The sequence below is a fragment of the Musa acuminata genome, chromosome BXJ3-8 (assembly GCF_036884655.1).
Source record: "Musa acuminata AAA Group cultivar baxijiao chromosome BXJ3-8, Cavendish_Baxijiao_AAA, whole genome shotgun sequence".
Taxonomy (NCBI): domain Eukaryota; kingdom Viridiplantae; phylum Streptophyta; class Magnoliopsida; order Zingiberales; family Musaceae; genus Musa; species Musa acuminata.
Window position 1 is genome coordinate 45,206,922 of NC_088356.1, and position 16,151 is coordinate 45,223,072.

Sequence of the window (16,151 nt, forward strand, 5' to 3'; positions counted from 1 at the left end):
TTTTGTCTGAGGACACTGTAGATGATTTCTCTGAGCATGCAAACACCTAGTTGACGTTCATTTTGATACTGTAACAGAGACTTCTCTGCTTTCTCGGTGAGTCGCCCTCTCTCACTTGCCAGAGAAAGAGGCACCAACTCGAGACTTGGAAGGGTTCTCGGAAGGCAGCGCAGGGTGGGTGGCTCCCTCATTTCCGGATGCATCATCCTCATGATTGCAAAGATTAATGCACTGATATGTAGTTGTTCACCTTCTTAGATTCATAAACCGTGTCAAGGAAGGTGAGACTGGCTTTCCATTGACTGCCGCATGTGTATTAGTAGCAGGTCTTTCTAAGCTCCCAAATGAACCAACAGTACCCTCTCTCTCTCTCTCATATGTTTGTAGGAATGGAGAGAGACGAGGACAGAAGGAAGATCCTGGAAAGCTTGATCCCGCTGATTTCATTCATCTTTCTCCTGCTTCCTACCTTCAACCAGGCTGCATTCGACTACGGGGACGCCCTCTCAAAGAGTTTGCTTTACCTCGAGGCGCAGCGATCCGGCCACCTTCCTCATGGCCAGCGCATCACCTGGCGGGGACACTCCGGCCTCACCGATGGGCTCGAACAAGGGGTCAGCCCTTCAACTTCTGCATCCATTAATGGCGCAGACATGATTCTTTCTTCATTAGCTCATCGAGTTTGTGATGTTGCAGGTTGATCTGGTCGGAGGGTACTACGACGCCGGAGATCACGTAAAGTTCGGCCTACCCATGGCTTTTACCGTGACTATGTTGTCATGGAGCGTTGCCGAATACGGGCATGCGATCGCATCGGCCGGGGAGCTCGAGCACGCACTGGAGGCGATAAAGTGGGGGACTGATTACTTCATCAAAGCCCACACTCACCACGATGTTCTGTGGGCTGAGGTATACTGATTGCCATTAATCCTGCATGGCATAGCTGCTCAATGTATGTAGACCATCGATTACCCTTTCTTCTTCTTGGATTAGGTTGGAGACGGTGACACCGATCACTACTGTTGGCAGAGACCGGAGGACATGACGACATCGAGGAAAGCGTATAAGATCGACCCGGATCGACCGGGTTCTGAGGTAGCAGGAGAGACAGCAGCAGCAATGGCAGCCGCGTCTCTTGTGTTCAGGGAGACCAACCCGCACTACTCTCACCTCCTCCTGCATCACGCTCAACAGGTTGCGACCTCTAACACAAGCATACACACATCGCAACATCTACCGTGCTCTCTTGCATTCCTAAACAGGACCATCATTTGTTTGGGGATGCAGTTGTTTGCGTTCGGGGACAAGTACAGAGGCAAATACGATACCAGCATCCCGGCGGTGAAGAGCTACTACCCGTCGTTGAGCGGCTACGGCGACGAGCTGCTGTGGGCGGCTCTGTGGCTTCACCGTGCGACGGGGAGGGAGGATTACTTGCGGTACGCGATCGATAACGCTCATGAGTTGGGTGGGACGGGATGGGACGTCTCAGAGTTCAGCTGGGACATCAAATATGCCGGCGTCCAAATTCTCGCTTCCAAGGTAGACTTCCACTTCTTCTTCTTCTTCTTCTTCTTCTTCGTCTTCTTACTTACGTTACTGCTGACAACAGTATGGATGATAAAGATGAAATGATTTGTAGATTAACAAATGTCTAGATGCTAATATATCGATAAATTATAGCACTTTTTTGCGATATTATATGAGACCTGATCGTCTTGAACTAAAATCTTTGGAAAAAAAGGGAAGGGGCAGAAGTCAGAACAATGTTTCCGTTGTGGTCCACGGTGTTTGACTCAGTTGCATGCACAAAGAGAATTAAACTGGGAGACTTGTAAGCTATGTATAAATGGTAGGAAGGGGTGGCAGCCTACAACTTGACTTGTACTTTGACTTTGGCAACCCCGTCCCATTGGTCGTTTGGTAGGATATGGGGCCTGTGATGTAGAACATGTGGACTTCGGTTGGTCAGAACTCGAAGCATAAGTAGGTTTGAATCTATCGTCATTATGATTCTTAGCTCACCAATATATAGACTTGAGGTGATGACAGAGAACGAGAGATTGGTATGCTTCGATCTTCCAATGGACACAGTTCTTCTCGAACCGTGCGTTGACTTATCATCATCATTCATGATCGCTTGGAATGTACCCTTTAATTGCTTGGGCTTGCTTTCCGACGTAGAAAGTGATGGAGTTGTGTGGAAAGATTAGGCACAACAAGACTTGAAATCTTCTCCTTGTTAGAATTGACCCCAGCAAACTTCGTTTGGCCCGTGCCGAGTTAGGTCTAGATCGAGTCCGACCACGCCAAACTCCAAACTGAGTCATGACAGTACGTGAACAGTCCATGCCGTCCTCGGGAGAACTTGCTCTTACTGTTGATAATTTAGGTCATGGTGACAATTGTTTAGGGTTTTTTGTCAGCTGTTGATGGAAGGGGGAAGACATCAACTACAAGACGAGCAAATCAGCATATTAGAGCAGTACAGATCGAGAGGCCAACACTACGTGTGCTCCTGCCTCGGCCTGAACACCAACGGCAGCAACGTCCGCCGCACCCCCGGCGGCCTCCTCTTCGTCCGGCAGTGGAACAACATGCAGTACGTGGCCAGCGCCAGCTTCCTCCTCACCGTCTTCGCCGACCACCTAGCCATGTCCTCCGGCGAGCCGGAGCTCCACTGCCCCCGGGGATCATTGAGCCCCCAAGACATGTTATCCTTCGTGAAGGCTCAGGTGGACTACATTCTGGGGTCCAACCCATTGCGGTTTAGCTACCTGGTGGGGTTTGGGCCCAAGTATCCCACCAGGGTGCACCACAGGGCGGCTTCCACCGTCTCCTACAAGGTGGACAGGTCCTTCATCGGCTGTGCCCAGGGCTACGACAAGTGGTTCGGCCGGCGGAGGAAGAACCCGAACGTGCTCGTCGGCGCCCTCGTCGGCGGCCCGGACGCCAAGGACGAGTTCAGGGACGTGAGAGGGAATTACATGCAGACGGAGGCGTGCACGTACAACACGGCGCCTATGGTCGGAGTATTCGCAAGGTTTTATCGGCCGATACACAAGTAATTTTGTTTCTATGACTTGTTTTTGTCCTCGGTCGTACACCTTCGGGGTCAAGATACATTCTGTAAGATACAAAAGAAATGGGAAACAGTGGAGAAAAGAAAGAAAGCTACAAGTTCAAATCGAACCACTTAAAGATGTGGTCGTGTCGAATGGTTTGAGTGATGATAATAGCTGTTAGATTTCTGCGCATCCAATATGGAGTTCGTGCTGATTCAGGTTTGACTTGAGCTTTTTTTGATGTTACTGAATCCTGCAATCATATGGAAGCTTCCATCGTCTCCAACATGTCTTCGCCATTCACGAACCTAGCAATGCAGGAGTCTGCTCTGTGCTGCCTCGGAAGCGTCACCCACCACCTCGCGAAGGTAGACTCGCTAACAAACACATCTCTTCCCAGGCTCCCCTTGGTTACCCACCGCAGCACCTCCCTTTCGAGGTCCACCACCCTGGATCTCACTTCCAGGAAGGGCTTGCCATCGCCGGTGTCGATGCAGAGCTCCTCCACCAACGCCCAGAAACATGACTCCGTGCAGGAACCCGCAGGCGATCGCTCGGCGTGCTCAAGCCACCTCTGCGTGTATCTGTACCGCCTGGGTCTGCCCTTCACCATGTACGGCCCCGTGTCCTCGTTCTTGGAGTGCCGGTAGTAGTTGGCGATGTCCAGCGGCTCCACCAACCAGCGGTACTGCGTGCCCAGCTTCACCCACTCTTGCTTTCCCTCGAAGCCATCAGGGAGCTCGTACCGGCTCAGCATCTCGACTATCTCGTCCCACAGCCCTGCAAGCTCCAGTCTCTTCACGTTGGCGTTGAAGTCTTCCACGTCCTTTTGGAGCTTGAAGGTGTCGTAGTAACCGAGTCCTCGCACCTCGCATGTCGCCCGGTAGTCGCTGAGAAAGCTGAGGGCTTCTTTTATCTTGCTGTAGTTGTCGTCGATCTTGGCCTGGTTCCTCAGTCTCTGCTTCTCCCACTCTGCTGCTGCTCGTAGACATAGCCTAGCTTCCAGGCTCTGAAATGCCAATGGACACTGTGCTCATTTAGACGAAGAAGATGAGGCTCAAAATCGAATGATCACGCTGATCTGAAACTAAATTGCTTGTCCGACAGCAAACAATTTGGAATACTAGGAGACAATAACACGTTCAAAGAACTACATCGATAAGAGCTTACCAAATCAAGATCTTTCAACAGAGTTTTGACTGGTTGCGCCTTGTTGTCAAATCCATTGGTGAAGGTGAGAGGGATTGAATCTGAAGAATCCACTGACACTATGTTCTGCACATTCAAATGATCTCTTGTCATTGCTTCATAAAGACGGTGCGCCTCTAAACTTCTGTGAGCAACCTCCTCTACATCGGCACCACGAACATCTTGGAATAAGTAGAACAGCATATGCAAGATGGAATTCGAGTTTCTGAGACAGAGCAGCCTGCCATCGCGGCTACAGAGAACATATGCTCCGACTGGTCTGTAAGGAGTCAGCTTCACAAAGCCAGTTAGAACTTCCAGCAATGGGTTTGTGCATCCCATGAGCAAACAGGCTTGGTGGTTCGATACGGAAAGAGCATGCCCAAGCACTTTCCTGTAGAAGGTGACCGGAGAGCTCATGACGGTGTTGGGACTGAAAAGTAGCGGCTTTGGACATAAGAAACCGAGAATGGCCTCGAGTTCATCCTTGAAAGATGACAGAGGTGCCAGCAAACAGCGGGGGATGATGTCGGCCGCCATGACAAAATGAAGGAAGAAGCGAGCCCAGTTTTCTCGCTGGAGAGCGTGAACAAAGACACCGTCTCCCACAAGAGGAGACCCAAAAGTGACACAGAAAGGATCGACCTGACCACCCCTGCCTTCAAAGTTCTGGCGTTGTTCGAGGAACCAGATGGCAGCAAGGACCGCGATTGAGCCTCCCGACGAGTGCCCGGTGAACACGATTTGCTTCTTGTCTGCTACAGCTGCATGCACCTGTAAATTGAAAGATCATTTGTGGGTTACCAATTCTACGAGTTACAGTAACATTCTCGATGTTCCAGCTGAAAATCGCGATTGAACCACAAAACGCTAATTTTCTGATGCAAACACATCTAATCGGGGGTTTTAACTTCGTAAGATGGAGTCCAACCATCTACGTGATTGATCCTAAGAGATATAACATGATTCCCCATTCTTTATCCGTTCTTCGATCTATATACTGTCACTCTGAAAAGCACAGAATAACAAGAAAGTGATCGAAAGAGAGCCAAAGAAGGAACAGAAGCAAGAATTTGATGTATCGCCTACCTCAGCTTGAAGCCGAGAAGTGTCGAGCACTTTCTTGAAGGAACGGAGGAAGGCCCCGTTGACTGCAGCAGTGGTGTCATTGCCGACGCTCTTGATCCAGGGGAAGAGGGCGGCATCGATCTCCCGCTCGCCGAACGGTGACCCAACGCCGGCGAGCAGCCAATCGTCGGCGGACCAGGAGGCGCGGAAGGCGAAGATGGCCGCGGAAGGGGCAGAGTTGTCGTGGCGGAGGAAAGGGGATGAAGGGGAAAGGTGGGCTGCCATGGAGAGGGAGCAGCAGAGGGGGATGAGAGCCATCCTTCCGTCGTCACACAACATGGCTCAGATGAACGCTACTATCACCACTCCTCCTCTTCCCCTAATCAGCTTCTTCTTGATCTGTTACAGCTGGAGGCCGTCACGGAGTGGCCAAGACGAGGGCGTGGGCGGCGTCCAGAGAGAGGAGGAGTTGGTAATCTAAGCATGGGGCCCGCAGGATGTTGACTTTGACGTCTCGGCCATTGACGGACTGCTCGCCCGCCACAGACTTGAGATGGGTTCTCACAAAATTACCCATGCCCAATACCCGCCTCGTTTTTGGATGGAGGCCACGAGGTTCTCGTGGGACCCATGACTCCTTCCGTGCTCCCAGTCAGGAGGCATCGAACGTGAGGAAAACGATACGGTGAACTCCACCTAGTACAAGATGCATCCAAGGATGACAGGTTTGGATTTCCCCGAATCTTATTGCAGCAAGATTTGGTGGAGGATCCCCTCCACTTATCCTCTCATTTGGACCCAGTCAACTGGCCATTCTGGTCAACATTTATCAAGTTCTTCATCATTTATCAATGAAACATTTTGGCGAGATAGGGATGGTAAATTCGTCTTCCAATTATAATTTATGTCTCAGCTATAAGACAGAACCCTTCAGATGATTAGTCCCAACACAATCTTTCACTAGACTTGTCATTTTGTTCCGATTACATTGCACGGAAACTTCTCTTACAAAACTTCTGCTTGGATCTTTATTCCCTCTATATCCAGCTCGAGAGGGTATCAGATCTCAATGTAGGATTCCACCAGGCACTCCCCAGTGGCAGATCGACACTGATCCAGATCGCGTACTTGTACTGACAGAATAATTTGATGGCCATAAGCATAGGCCTCGCCTAACAAGCAAAATCTCCTTTCATGATTAAGATTCTGCATCTGTGAATATAATAAACAATGTGATTACAGCAATCAACATTAAAGATATGTTGCTGTGATTTTTTCTGCTAGTTGGGTAAGCCAAACAAGGACTGCATGCAGACGAATAGAAGCCAGACAGCTTCCAGCACTTGAACGAAACAAGGAAGATGATGTCGTGACCACTCTTCTTTTACTTGGAATCACAGCAGGCAATGCCACTAATATTGCAGATAATTATGCCAATCCAACAACAGAGTGGCGAAGCTAATATCTCCTGATCGTGACAGCTTATTATATTGATTAGCGGAGCACTTTGACTTGGTTTATGGGTTCTTCATGGTGGTGGAATCAACTCAGAACCATTCCAGATCTTGTATTCTCTATACACATACCTATTCATATATGGCTTTTCGGATTCGCAGCTGCTATAGTCGTCTCAGCTTCTATTGCTTTATCTTCTCTTGATCAAAGCATCTAATGCTTTATCTTATTGACTCGAGAAGAAGTATACGCTATCCTTCATCTAGAGGTTGGAAGATAATTCTTTTCTCTGTAAAACTAAACTGGAGTGCAGACGAGGAGAGAAATGAGTTTTCTGGACTACTTTTAAGGCCAAATCATTGCTAACCAATCTCCTAAGTGCAGAATAGTTTCTCAAAAAATATTATATTGTCATTATGGATGATAGTTTCACGGAAAGGTTCATGCGCCAGCGACTAATTCCAGCTGAGTGGTTGTCAGAGAAAGCAAGTATTTGACAGAGTAGGAGAAGATAGTGAATCATATCGGTGTCTCTCTCAAATGTGAAGCACACATAGTGCGGCCAACTTGCACCGTTCATCTGGTTATCATCGCCACTGGAGTCCTTCAAAGGTTCCCATCGCCACCATTAGCTCAAGGCCTCCCAACCCTATATAAATGGAGGCAGCTCTCTTCTCCCGAGCTAAGAAGCTCCCGTTACCTTTACCTCACAGTGTTCCTCCAAGGAGTAGTGTGCGGTAGCAAGGTATAGAGAGAGAGAGAGAGAGAGAGAGAGATGGGGGGAAGTCAGTCATCCTCCAAATCCTCTTCTTGTCTCTTCTTCAAACCAAAGTACATGGTGGAAGAGGCCGAACATGAGCCCAGGTACGTCTCCAGGAAGATCCGACCCAGCGATGAAGACCGGACGAGATGGGTCGGTGATCCAGACGTCGACAGCAAGGCTTCTGCATTCATAGCCAACTTCAAAAAGAGCCGTTTCATGGATCCTCAAAGTCATACGAGCAGCGTCGTGAATCCTCAAAGCCATACGAGCAGCGTCGTGAATCCTCAAAGCTATGAATGAGACCTGCTTCACCGATGCTGAAGGGCAAAAGGCTGCCGTGTAGCTTCTTTGTACCCATCCGTTATTCAGCCTAGTAGTTGATCTTCCCTTTGGTATGTGCTTTCTTGTCCCGTTATATGTCCCCGGTAGCTTGTCGTGCGTGTGCCTTGGAGTTTGTAATCAGCAATCGTACATTCTAGTGTAAGGATCATGAGAATAAGTTGCTATCCATCCTTGTGTTGTTGAGTTAAAAGCATTTGCTGTCAAAGTTTGTATGAAGTATGGCCTCATTAATGACCCTAGCAGTGAGATGATTCATCAGGGAAGTGAACACATCAAATGCTATCGAGCAATGTCTTATCTGCAGCATCTTTCATTTGATTTCACAGTCGAGTAGTCAGAACCAAGCAGATTTGGTTCATCAGCTACATCTTTCAGCAATATTTTAGATTCAATATTTCAACAGAAACCAAGTTGGCTAAATCCAAGTTACACAATAGTGGAGATATGTGAAGATTAATACTGACTGTACAACACACATCACTCTATGCCATACAACATATATTACAGTGTGATTTGTAGAGATAGGACTTGGCCAAAGAAAAGCTCGGGGAACACTTCACATCTTATTCTTCCCTCTAAGTTCATTCTTATCATGATTCACTGCTTCATTAGCTAAGAGCCAATAGCCAATGACAATTAAGCTATGGTTTAACTGCAAGCATGCATGGGTGGTGCATACAGCAGAAGTTCCTTCCCAGTTTCTCTTGCATCACAATCATGATCTCTGTCATCTGAATGCATGCATGATTCAGCAGTGCCAACACAACTCTGGACGTGATGTCTCAAAACAGTTTCTTTTCTGTACCATTCAGATTTTTTATGGAGCGAGCACTGGGATCATCTCCAGCTTCTTTTAGAAAAGATCGCATCAACGCTATGATGCTGATATGTTGGAGTCCAAAGGTAGAGACTGTGGCGAAAAAGATCGGCCATCTTTATATCTTCGGACCATCTCGGAAAAATTTTCACCATTGATTAACCGCAGAGACTCTCAGTGCTGTCTCTTCCACTTTCTTTCGTAGGCCTAACTCAGGGTTTCACCTGTCTCCATGGCTGCCACTGTAATGTAGATGGAGGATGCTCTCTTTCTTTAGTGGCCCAAGCACTTCTTCTTCTACTTCTCTCTTTTTGCCGGCTATCGGAAGCTACACCATGTGCGGCTTAAACCCACCTATGCTCTTATGTTTCACCTAAATATAAATATAAATATAAATATATATTCCATATTCCTTGTAATGTGAATTTGCTTTGCTTGCAATGTAAACTAAATATCAGCTGTAATGACCAAAGAGACATAGCCACTGAGACAAGGAATGGATACACCACCACAGCTTAAGAGGTCAAACTGTTGCATTTGTAGGCTATGTCGAAGAATAACGTAGGAAATAAAGCATTCATTGAACTGGCTCTTTTGCAGAATCTAGGCTAGTTTGAAAGAACAGAATTCCCCATTTGTTTATTCTATCTAATCAAATGTACATAAGGAGCATCACCTTCAACGAGCTCTTAGTTGGGAAGAAACCATAGATTTGATGGAAGAAAGAAATATTTTATTGCATTGAACAATACTGTCAATAGCCAATTATAATCAAATTAGAGTTCTTCAAATATCTCTTTTATTATTTTTAGTAATGTGCTTACAGTGTTTGCTATCTCTTCTAGCACCACTAATCTTCACTATATAAATGATTTTTATGCTTAACTTTGTGATATATCTTATCATATCTAAACATAGATATAATGTATTGATACTAGATAATCACGATCTACTCCATCCTTTTTACCTTATGTCTCACCGAGAGTGTCAATAGCATGATAAATCCATAAAAGTATTATAGTACTTAACTATTATTATAATCAATCAAATGATTTGGTTATCTTTGGAAGAAATATGTGGCTGTTTCATCCTTATCACTCTAAAATCTCTCCACTTTTAGTAGCATCAGCATCCAATTCAGAGCGAAGATATTGTTAGTGCCAGAAACTGGCACTTTGATGTGAAGATATGATGCTTAGGCTTAGCCACAACCATAGCTATTTAGCTTGACATACAAAAAAGAAGTAGACTAGATAAGCATTCGAGTTTATCTCAATCTCCTCTTTGTGTGTCACTGCAGCCATTCATTCTCTCCATCATTTTACCTGCAGATCAACTGAACCTTCTTTTCAAAAGGTAACAATGATATTTCCTTGATGGGACATATTTACATTCGTAGTAATCCCTCCTCCTTTATGACATAGTTAATCTGCTACGGTTCTCTCTTTTCAGAACCTACATGCATCCTCTAGACCTTTATCAAGCCACCAAAGAAGGATCACAATGTAATCAATTCACACTTATTGTTGAGTTAACATGTAATTCTGAAATTAGATTATTTCTACTATAAGAACTTCAAATATACAAAGACTTGTAGGGTTTGATTGTTTGATGAAAATCCTATGTATTCAGAGGTTTTAATGGAGGAATTTTAAGTTTCTTTTAGAGAGGATGAATTCTTCAATGTTTATAATAAGAAACTTGAAGTTAGATTAACTTAAGGAAACTTATAGTTTATTCTCATATGAAAAATGATTTGACTTTTTCACTATAAATATAAATAAGAACTACAGAATCATATAAACTACAGCTTTTTTACAATAGAAAGAGCCTTTTTTAATCTACTAAAAGCATATGATATGACCTGTGAAGGTGATCATAAAAAATGGACTCCACAGTCCTTTGGAAAGCAGCCTTTCTAAAAAAAAATATATTGGACTGAGAAACTCTTCCACTCTCAGCAGCAGCACAGATAAATACGGTAATCAAGTCTCGAATGTCCTTTATAATGTCCCAAATCTCTCACGATGGTGTTGATCTCGAGTTTACAGCTTCATCAATGATCATTTAGTATGTTTCCAGCTTGATATGTATGTGTAAAGCCTTATTTCTAGCTATCTGCAATGCCTCCTTAATAGTCATAGCCATAGTTTAATAGTTGTCTTCTTAATTTTCTCTCTAACTGATTTAAAGAGGATGAAAGTAAAAAAAAATAAAAAAAAATTATTTAAGATTTATGTGATAGAATATATGAGAGATTTATGTCTATTTTATATTTATGTGATAGGAAAGGTCTATCGTACCGAAGCGTACCACTCGGTACGGGTGGTACGTACCGGTCCGACAAGTTATCGGTACGCGGACCTTCCGGCATCGTTACAGTGCTACAGTACTATACTGTAGCACTGCTACAGTATAAAAAATAAAAAATTATTCGGCCCACCAGGGTGTACCGCTCGGTACGCCCTGATGTATCGCCCGATATACCGGTACCATATCGAGCCCAAGTCGAAACGTCGGTACAGTACGATACAGCGAACCTTGTGATAGAATATATGAGAGATTTATGTCTATTATGTGATAGAATATAGACATAGAGATTTATGTCTATTTTTTTTATTGATTTCGATAACTATTAATTTGACTCCAAATTTTCGATTAATTTAAGTTTTCTTATGTTTTACGCATTTTATTTAAAGAATAAATTTAGTCATACTCGTTGACTTTTCCTTCCGTCAACTCAGAGTTGGGTTTGATGCCAGACTCGGAGATTTCGGGACCGAGTCATGTCCGAGTCAATGACCAGGTCAGGTTTGATTGAGGCTGTGACCCGATGGAGCCACAGCACAACGGCAATAAAACCCTTGCGCTCTCTCGCTCCTAAAACCTTAGCCGCCCCACCTCCTCCTCTGCCTCCTCCCGTCTCCGCCGTCCGTTGTTCTTCTTCGCTCCGGTCGATCTTTTACGAACCCGTCGGTAGACCGAGAGCGAGAGGGATGGGGAGCGACAGCGAGGTTGAAAAGTCTGTGAAAGAGAGGAAGAAGATGATGGCCGTTGCCCCCATCGCCAAACCCCTCGCCGGCAAGAAGCTCTGCAAGCGCACCCTCAAGCTCGTCCGACGAGGTATTGGCCTTCGTAACCTTCTACTGGGCATGCCTATGTGTTTGCAGGACTCTCTTTTGATCGAGAAAGACGGTTCCTTTTCTTTTGGTGTGTTGGATTTTTAGGGGTTTTTAATGTAAAGGCGGTTCCTGTCCTTGTATTTGATGTTTTCTTTGCTGCTTCGATATTGTTCATTTTCTTTCTTCTTTGCGAAGATCATTACTTTGTTGCTGTCTAGAAAGAGGTACAATCGTAACAGCTTTAATCGTTTGATTGATGTAGTGTTTGCTTAAGTGATGTGGTTTCTGATGTCGTTCTCTGCATTTCACCTTGTTTCTCTGTAATTTATAGTTTCCTTTGTGGGGAGCTTAGCTTCTTTCATGGTGGGTTGGTTTCCGTTGGTCCTTGTATTCTCTCAAGTGAAGATATTTTTACTTGTCCTGTATGGATGTTTCCTCCATTCTACAGACAATATTTTTATTTTTTGTATTTATATTTTGAGCATAAATCACTTTAGTTGATTATGATTGTTCGGAACATAAGGAAGAAATGGAATTGTCTGTTCTGACAAAAGAATTCTTTTCCCCATCAAACCTAGATTGAACCAAGATTTGTTCCTTTCTTGCTCTTATTTGGTTTTAATATCTTGTGTTATTATTCATCAACATTTTATCTTTCTATTCAAATACCAGCTGCTGAGGCGAAGTGCTTGAAACGGGGAGTGAAGGAAGTAGTAAAGAGTGTCCGCCGTGGCCAGAAAGGGTTTGCTTTCTTCTGGATCTACTCTTGGCTTTAGCTAACAGTGAATCTCTAGTTGGTAGAAAAAGTTCATGTTTTGAAGATTTCCCAATTAACTCACGTATATTAAAAGATGAAAAGTACCATGAAAAGCCTTGTATTCTTGGCTTCAATGCCTTTGACGGTGATGTAGTGAGGAGGCTCTAGATTCTTGTCGTTAATTTCTTATTTCCCTCTTTTGTTGTTTTCTTTGGAGATATCTTCATGAAATGTTAAGAAATTCCATATTCTAGATAACTTGGATTAGTATTAAACAAAGATTGTTTAGTATACTACACTCTGACTATTTTTCTGCCATACAATTATTTGCATTAATCAATAAAGTTTTCCTTTCAATTTGTTTTTCTTCTTTGCTTTCCCAGTGTGTAATTCTTGTATTTTCTATCTGATGAGCCTTTATAACTATCTTTTTAAACATTCTTTTGCCACTTTTTTTTTTCCAAAAGGTCTTTTTGATGATGTTTCTTTCTTAAGTATTTAATTTGCTTTTAAATAGTATGAAAGACAAAAGATTCAAAGCTGTTCATGGATGATCTCAGACATTTATTAAGCAGTGCATGAAAGAGTTAATGCACCCCGAACCTGTAAAAGTTTTAGCTGAAATTGTGTTTTTTTTCTTTCAGCTAACTGGTACCCCATAATAAGTGGAAAGCCACTAATGCTCTCAATGATGCATATCAACTTTTTAAGGGGCATTTTGTTTTTGATATGTTCCATTTAAAGTTATATTTCATATATGCACTTTGAACCTCTAAAAGAACTTTGACCTGTTGAGTTGGACCTGAAGCACTGTTTTTGTTTTTAGTTCATTGATGCCTCATAGTTAGAGAAAGTAGTATTTTGTTAAAGTTATTAATTGTAGTTTCCTTTGGATATTTGGATGTACTTGGCTTCTATTTACAGTGTGACTGGAAGTTATGCCAAATTTTACTAAAGATCAATGTTTTAGTTGAATTAAAATGCGAATCAAATCAGATCAGTTGGATTGAATGATACGGATCAGAGGGCGTGGTTTTAAGAAAATCTTTTTTAATTTTATAGTTCAACTGTTTATTATTGATCAATTTATAATTGATGTTATTTTTACTATTCTGTGATATTGATGGTGTGGTTGCTACATAAATTTGATCTATTTATATATGTGGTATCTCATGATTTTGTTATATGCGATGAATCATCCTATTTATCGTTTGTATTTTACAACTTATATTAGTTATCATATGCAGTCTTATATATGTACTATTTCAATTTATCATATGCTATGAATAATGCTATTTATCACTTGTATTTTACAATCTATATTAGTTATTATGTACAATTGTGTAGTGTACATTTGTTACTGTTATTATTGTGTTACCATACATGCTTTTATGCAATATTCAGATTGTCTTGCACAATGTTATGTACCATAATTTAATAGCTGATAAAAAATTGGTGACTTGAGGCTTATTTCACTTTTTACCCTGGTTGATCGTATATCTGATTAGCTGATATTTAAAACCATGCTGATATCTGATGCACACTGTATTCCTTACTGCACATGTTCTGCAATTGCCTTCTAATTGTTATCATCAAAATGCATAGCAATCTTTCTTTTGTTACCCTTACGAAATAAATCATGGTTTTATCCAGAGTATAATTTTATCAGTGGAGAATTTCTTCGTTAATTCTGGAAGCAAGATATCTTTCATGATTTGAATTTGTTGGATGCAGATTGTGTGTTATTGCTGGTAACATTTCCCCTATTGATGTGATTACTCATGTGCCCATCTTATTGGAGGAAGCTGATATTCCCTACATATATGTTCCTTCGAAGGAGGTTTGTTGGACTCATCTTTGTCCTTTTATCACTGTTAAACTTCATTCTTAGGATGTCCATTCAGGGGAGAAACATGTCGAATTAGAATTATTAAGTAATTTGAATATGCAAGGTTGTTATCCCAGCCTTTTCAAGCTGTCTTCATTTGTCTAAGCACTGTCTTGATCTTTTAGTCTTCATATTTGTGCATCCTCTTTTGAAATATTCCAGTGGGATTGTTTGGTTAAAATAGTAATATTTTTAGCTTTGGAATTAATGAAACCAAGATTTACTGATGTTGAAATTTCTTCTTCTTAGCTATAAACAGCTAATCTGGTGTCCTTTGTAAATTACGCTGTTTTACTTGGCTGCAATTATGTAGCCTCAGGCAATGATGATATGCAATTATACAGTTCTTCCATGTAATCTCTTGTAACATACTCTTAGTTCATTCTTATTAATCACCCTGTATGCCATTTGCTGATTAAAAAAGGGTTTTCGTCCTCTATTGAGAAATTGTTTGACTCCTATGTGGACATTGAATTGCTTTCAATGCTCTGGTTAGTTCTACAATTAGAAGTTGCTTTCCTAAATAAGTAGATATTCACAAAATCAATGGAGGTGTCTCTGGAGGCCCATTAACTTGCAAGTGTGGCACATAAGTCTTCACTGATCTTTAGTTCATCTTATTAATCACTCTGTATTGCATTTGCTGATTAAACAAGGGTTTTCGTCCTCTATTGAGGAATTGTTTGACTCCTATGTAGACATTGAATTGCTTTCAATGCTCTGGTTAGTTCTACAATTAGAAGTTGCTTTTCTAAATAAGTAGATATTCACAAAATCAATGGAGGTGTCTCTGGAGGCCCATTAACTTGCAAGTGTGGCACATAAGTCTTCACTGATCTTTACTTTCACATTTGTTCCTAGCTATAGTTACTTGTTTACATGTTAGTAGAGTCTAAACAAGAAAAGGTCATATACTCATAAATCAAGCAACTGCTTGGTATAGTGTGAAGTTTTCGGCAATGTTCTGAAAGAAAGAAATAGATTCTCCGGACGATGCTTATTTTTCATTCTTTTTTAGCCTTATATTTCTTCTTTTTCCTCTCCTATTCTTAGGATCTTGCAGTTGCTGGGGTCACCAAGAGGCCAACATGCTGTGTACTGGTCATGACCAAGCCAACCAAAGGGGAGCTGGCCCAGGAGGTGCAAGAGAAGTTGCAGGGAGACTTCAACCAGGTCTCAGCAGATGTGAAAGAGATGGCATCCTCCCTCTTCTGAGATTGGGGAACGTTTAAGCTCACCTTACGTGCCATCTATGCTTCTTGGTTGTTCCGTATAATCTGACTTGCCAACATGCTCAGTGTTGTGTTTATGAGTCACCATCACATAATGGTGGTGTATCATTAGCAGTGTTTTAAATATTTACTGTAGTCGATCTAAATACCTGTGCATGAGCTTTATCTACCCCTTACGTTACTAGTCTTACTCTTCTTCCCTCAGCTGTGCAGTGATTGTAGAAGCTTGATGTTGCGGATACAGATGGAGAAATGGGTTGATTGCTATGCAGGGTAGTTGAAAGTGGTGGAATTCTGGTTCATTGTCAGGTTTTGTTGTTAGTCTATTGACTGGTAACGTCATGTCAGTCCAAGAATTCAAGATATCAATCTAAAGTTTGCCTTATTTTAGAACACTTACTGAATGGTTGTGTCTGATTTGATTTGATCCTAATGAACAAGTGTATGTCCACAA

The 16,151-nt window shown here is 42.6% G+C and overlaps 3 protein-coding genes across 4 annotated transcripts; 2 read left to right on the top strand and 1 right to left on the bottom strand.

The window, feature by feature from the left end:
- The first annotated feature begins 340 nt into the window (after nucleotides 1–340).
- On the top strand, nucleotides 341–3,068 carry LOC135645692 (endoglucanase 11-like). Its single transcript, XM_065164329.1, has 5 exons — nucleotides 341–614; nucleotides 697–909; nucleotides 994–1,194; nucleotides 1,288–1,542; nucleotides 2,427–3,068. Exons 1-5 carry the CDS (start codon nucleotides 345–347, stop codon nucleotides 3,066–3,068), a joined length of 1,581 nt encoding a protein of 526 aa, XP_065020401.1. The 5' UTR covers nucleotides 341–344.
- Nucleotides 3,069–3,108: 40 nt separating this feature from the next.
- On the bottom strand, nucleotides 3,109–5,761 carry LOC135645691 (protein EDS1L-like). Of its 2 annotated transcripts, none has more exons than XM_065164327.1 (3): nucleotides 5,343–5,761; nucleotides 4,236–5,027; nucleotides 3,109–4,092 (listed from the first exon to the last, which is right to left on the bottom strand). In XM_065164327.1, exons 1-3 carry the CDS (start codon nucleotides 5,658–5,660, stop codon nucleotides 3,325–3,327), a joined length of 1,878 nt encoding a protein of 625 aa, XP_065020399.1. In that variant the 5' UTR covers nucleotides 5,661–5,761; the 3' UTR covers nucleotides 3,109–3,324. The 2 variants fall into 2 exon arrangements, with proteins under 2 accessions (XP_065020399.1, XP_065020400.1); XM_065164328.1 differs by having other exon boundaries at nucleotides 3,109–4,074; nucleotides 5,343–5,760.
- Nucleotides 5,762–11,558: 5,797 nt separating this feature from the next.
- Nucleotides 11,559–16,092, top strand: LOC103996288 (H/ACA ribonucleoprotein complex subunit 2-like protein). The gene is made up of 4 exons (XM_009417176.3): nucleotides 11,559–11,821; nucleotides 12,493–12,562; nucleotides 14,312–14,417; nucleotides 15,519–16,092. Exons 1-4 carry the CDS (start codon nucleotides 11,695–11,697, stop codon nucleotides 15,678–15,680), a joined length of 465 nt encoding a protein of 154 aa, XP_009415451.1. The 5' UTR covers nucleotides 11,559–11,694; the 3' UTR covers nucleotides 15,681–16,092.
- Nucleotides 16,093–16,151: the final 59 nt, after the last annotated feature.

Bases quoted from the DNA above. Each gene is read 5' to 3' on its own strand.
- LOC135645692 (XM_065164329.1), top strand. From the start codon at position 345: ATGAACCAACAGTACCCTCTCTCTCTCTCTCATATGTTTGTAGGAATG. The intron at 910-993 runs GTATACTGATTG...TTCTTGGATTAG, and splicing joins ACGATGTTCTGTGGGCTGAG to GTTGGAGACGGTGACACCGA. The intron at 1,543-2,426 runs GTAGACTTCCAC...GTTTTTTGTCAG, and splicing joins TCCAAATTCTCGCTTCCAAG to CTGTTGATGGAAGGGGGAAG.
- LOC135645691 (XM_065164327.1), bottom strand. From the start codon at position 5,660: ATGTTGTGTGACGACGGAAGGATGGCTCTCATCCCCCTCTGCTGCTCC. The intron at 5,028-5,342 runs GTAGGCGATACA...TTCAATTTACAG, and splicing joins CTTCTCGGCTTCAAGCTGAG to GTGCATGCAGCTGTAGCAGA. The intron at 4,093-4,235 runs GTAAGCTCTTAT...AAATGAGCACAG, and splicing joins TGTTGAAAGATCTTGATTTG to TGTCCATTGGCATTTCAGAG.
- LOC103996288 (XM_009417176.3), top strand. From the start codon at position 11,695: ATGGGGAGCGACAGCGAGGTTGAAAAGTCTGTGAAAGAGAGGAAGAAG. The intron at 11,822-12,492 runs GTATTGGCCTTC...TTCAAATACCAG, and splicing joins CCTCAAGCTCGTCCGACGAG to CTGCTGAGGCGAAGTGCTTG. The intron at 12,563-14,311 runs GTTTGCTTTCTT...TGTTGGATGCAG, and splicing joins GTCCGCCGTGGCCAGAAAGG to ATTGTGTGTTATTGCTGGTA.